This window comes from Sycon ciliatum, chromosome 12, assembly GCF_964019385.1.
Source record: "Sycon ciliatum chromosome 12, ocSycCili1.1, whole genome shotgun sequence".
In the NCBI taxonomy this organism is placed as follows: Eukaryota; Metazoa; Porifera; class Calcarea; order Leucosolenida; family Sycettidae; genus Sycon; species Sycon ciliatum.
Window position 1 is genome coordinate 8,164,469 of NC_088654.1, and position 4,558 is coordinate 8,169,026.

At 48.4% G+C, this 4,558-nt stretch overlaps 1 protein-coding gene across 1 annotated transcript; it reads left to right on the plus strand.

Moving 5' to 3' along the window:
• The first annotated feature begins 1,403 nt into the window (after nt 1–1,403).
• Nucleotides 1,404–3,781, plus strand: LOC135827935 (transcription factor Sp1-like). Its single transcript, XM_065340371.1, has one exon. The coding sequence runs from the start codon at nt 1,404–1,406 to the stop codon at nt 2,760–2,762; it is 1,359 nt and encodes a 452-aa protein (XP_065196443.1). The 3' UTR covers nt 2,763–3,781.
• Nucleotides 3,782–4,558: the final 777 nt, after the last annotated feature.

The window sequence follows — 4,558 nt, forward strand, 5'->3', positions numbered from 1 at the left end:
CTCCCATATCTTGCGACTCGTAAAAGAAGATCAGCAAAATGAAAAAGCACCAAATTTTCATTTCAAAACTAAACCTAGCACTAATTACGCCAGTACTGAGGGAATCGCCGGTTTCTTTTTATCGACCAGTGATTACTGGATGGTCCTATAGTACGACCTAGTGCAGATATCTCCTCAAGTACCACAGTGTTCCTGCCACTACATCCCCTTACCTACACCAAACACACACACCTTTCCTGCAACACCAGGCGTATTCTCTGCGCTAACAGTACACTGCTAGCCCTGTCACCTACTCCACAGTGCCCTGTCTACAACCACCACGAGCTCTGTATACAGCTTCCTGTCCACATCAACCACACCCAAAATAAGAGTGCCAGACCTGAAACCCGTACAGCCTTCAAATTTACACACGGCCTCCCACAAAGCGATTGACACTACCACGTCAACACCCACTGCATATTGATAATAACCTCACCTGGCATAAATTCCTGTATGACCAATACGATCCTCATAATTATTGCCTGATAGGGATGGAATTCAGAGTAGCGACGAAAGGGCTTTGCTTATTCTTGGGGTCTGTGTTGTATGGCATTTGAATCATGGAAGAAATTCATATGTGGTTATGAAGGCTGCACTTACCACTGATCGCAAAGTGACGAGCTGACACGCCGCAGGCGTGCGAATGCAAGCGCGAAACCTCCCCAATGTCAGATTCGTAGGCGTTCTTTTTCAAGGTGCTATCACCTAACTGAACACATCCGTACCCATTCTTGTGAGACTGAAACTTATACAGCCTCCACATTCACGCACAGCCCCCACATAGCGATTAGCACTACCAAAATCAACACCCGGTGTTTAGGGCCAGCAAAAACACCAATACCTCTCGTGGCATAAATACAGGCTTGGCCAATACCAAACTTATGTTGTCTGATAAGCCTGAAACTAAGAGTGAACTAGACTTGCTGGCCGTTGTGGTTATTTGTAGTATGGCATGTGCACCATCGAAGAAATTCAAATGTGGTCGTGAAGGCTGCACACTCAGCTTCTCTCGCGCTCACGAAGTGGCAAGGCACAGGCGGACGCATACACGCGCGTCGATTGTCGTACCCCCTCCAGATTCGGCGGACAGTGCTAAGACAGGTGGTGAGACGGGTCAACCGGCCAATAACGTTGTTCAACAGGAGATGTTTTTGCCCAACCCGGCCGTGCAAATCCATGGAGCTGGGCTGCCGATGAACACAACAAGCAACAACATGCAACTCTATGATATGCCGAAACCTTTCGGTGGCGACGATGCGGGTTCGCTTCGTATTATAACTGGCAATATATATCAGGACTTCGAATTTTTACAACGTTTAGATCTCAAATCCATCCCTTTGACTCCCCCTCGCAATGCTCTAGGGATGGAGGAGATGCATCCCTACACGGCCGACGTCTTCGTCACACCACCGGTGCCAGGCGGTATGGGCACGGCAGCAGCAGAACTTGACTTGCTGGAAGCATCAGCGCCCATGGATGTCGGACCTTTCAATATCACTGATGGCGCAGATGAGGACGCCATCCTCCAACATCTGACCCATTCAGGGCCACAGTCCGAGTCACAATCATATTCTTATCGACAATTACAACTTGCTCAATCATCATTCTTGCAAGATCAAACAAGCTCTTTAGTCAGAAGTAGCGGGCACATAACGCAGACATCACCTCAATGCCGGAATCTGGGAAGTGACATGGCTGGTGCACCAGTTGATGGTGGGAATGACGATACGTTCCCAAGATTCCCATCCGTTCCATTATTGTCAGGGTCAAAAGTTTCTCTGCCGGATGATCAGGTAGCAATGGGCTCATTAGCTACCACCAACCCGCCTTCCGGGTCTGCTGGTGCTGATGCCACCATAAGCCCTAACCAGAAGCACCAGCAGCACCAGCAGCAGCGGCAGCAGCAACAGTACACTATGACCGCTGGTGTAGTGGGACAAGAAGATGCCACAGCTTCAATTGCAAATATTTCCATGGTGCATGGGGCCGGCTGGCATGAGTTTCACTCGACTCACGGGATTGGGTATTCACATGGTTCCTCGGGGATGACGACGCCACCAGTCAATACGGTGCCAGCTACTGACAATCACGAAGAAGAGATTTGCAGCGTGAGACTGTCATCGAGTGGTGGATCTATACCATGGAAGCACCGGCCATTGAACCATGTATGTGATTATGGGGACTGCACTCGCCGCTTCCGAAGCAGTTTCGACCTGACCCGGCACATGTGTACACATACAGGTGAAAAGCCTTTTCAATGTGGAATCTGTCAGCGCGATTTTACAAGGCTGGTCAGCCTGAACGAGCACAAGGTCACACATACTCGTAAGAAACCATACCAGTGTGTGTTGTGCCCTAAAAGATTTGGTTGGCAGCGGAGTATGCGTCGACACATGAAGGTTCACCAACAGCGAGAATCAAGACCAACCCCAGGCGTGCATCACGGAGACTCTCCGGGACGTGTCGGTACACCTTCAGTTTCCAACATGGTGAGCTTGGCATCACTTTCAGTAATAAATGCAACTGGACAGTCATCTCAAGCAGTCACTGCGTCCCCTATTAGTGCAGCCTCCGTTGCGTCTTCGAATAGCACTGCTGCATCGACGGGCACCACCACCTCCGTCGACGCACAGCAACAGTTAACAATGGCAGGCTCATCCACGGTACAGCAACAGCAACAGATACATTATCTGCAGCAACAGCAACCAGAACACCAGCAGTAGCAACCCCAGGTATTTATATGTGGTCATGAACGCGTGAAGGACGGACAATATCGAGGTCGTGCTGGTATGACTTCGCTTTCAAACATGGCTAACAGACCATCACTTTCGATGCGGAATGCGGCTGAACAGTTCTCTGTCACATCCAATGCCCCAGCGGTTAGTGCAGCTTCAGCCATGTAGTCTCACAGAACTTCTACTCCGACGACACTCGCCAGACCCGCCTCCATGCAGCAACAAGTAACCATGGCAGGCCCATCCATGCGAAACGTACGTACGGCTGCATCAGCAGCGGCAACATCACCTCCAGAAAATGGAGTCCGAACATCAGCAGCAGAACCCCCAACACCACCGCCAACGGCACCTGGTTATAAATCTAGAAGAGAGGAGTGGATGACTGGTGAAATGGAAAAAAACTTCCTGGTTCATCAGCAGGCACCAATGGTTCAACACCATCAAAGTATTCTTCTATTCTTACATTTAGAATGGCCCTACCTCCACAGGTAAAGGTGCTGGACGTCTTAAGTGGCAAACGCATGTGTTTCTGTAAACTGTAGAGTTAAGTTTGCCTGATATGCTACTGCAGTGTGCTGGTGCAGCTCCAGGGTTTTGCGTAGCATAGACTACTATGCCAACACCTTGCCATATCCACTGTATCAATCGAGTCTGTGTCAAATCACACTTTGTCTCTTACATGCGGATAAATTCCTAACGCTGACATCACCTACATGTACATGGTTTGATGTACATGTATAGGTGTTCACTGTCTCCTGTCTACTGGATTGCTGTCTGATGCATGTCTACATTGTATGTCGTTGGCTTGGCTAAAGAAACTGCACCAGCAGATCTCTGTCTGCATTCACTCGTGCATCATACAAGATGCCTCAATCTGTTACGTTCTAGTCCAGAAGCCTATTAACTATTCTTCTCATGTCTTGTGCAAGCCATACCTAGTAAGAGGCTGACGTTACATGTACTTGCATAGCATTTTGACAAGAGTATAATCACGTATATTGCGCCTATATGTTCGCTTCCGGCCATGTTAACATGGTAATAGCTTGAAAGGAATATGGGACTTGTGCCTCGTAAAAAATGACATAATCTTAGCTGAACTCTAATGGTTGTAGTACACCGATCTATTGAAAACACTCTCATAATAATAATTATTATCTTGTGAAAGCCTTACCAATTACCAGGTTCACATTGGGCAATCCTCTCACACTCACAGGCAGATCTAGTTTCAGCATTTCTCCTGCATCCGTTTCATCTCTCCCGACCCAGTGATCCTGTTAGCTCTTTAAATACAGCAAAAAGTACTCTCCCATGTCATCTGCAGGCAGTCAGTATACCGGTCTACATCATGTGACATTTTTCTCTCCAAATTGAATTGCAAATTCAAGTGAATTGATAGTAAGTGCACCTCTGCAGAGTGGAAGGTTAGAAGGACAACTGATGTTCTCTACATTGCAGTCGAGCTAGTCAAGCCTACTATGTACGCCCGTCGTAGTAGTAGGCTGCGTGTTTTGAGACTCCCGATTTTTCCGTAGTTTTTAGGGTGTATTTGGAGACTAGCCCCAACAGCCTGGGTGGGATGGCTAGCCCAGATCACACTGAGCAACTGATGAGCGCCGAACAGGTCCATACACAGCTTCGCTCGTTGCCTGGCTTCGAACACAATGTTGTAGACTGAGAAGTGCTGAGAACTCTAGCTCGTCTTGAACGCCAACTTCAGGACCAGGAGAAACGATATCAACGAAGGGTCAGTGGATTGAGCTCCGAGCTTTCCCAGCTGAGGGAGG

Excerpts from the sequence above, each read along its gene's own strand:
- LOC135827935 (XM_065340371.1), top strand. The coding sequence starts at position 1,404 with ATGGAGGAGATGCATCCCTACACGGCCGACGTCTTCGTCACACCACCG.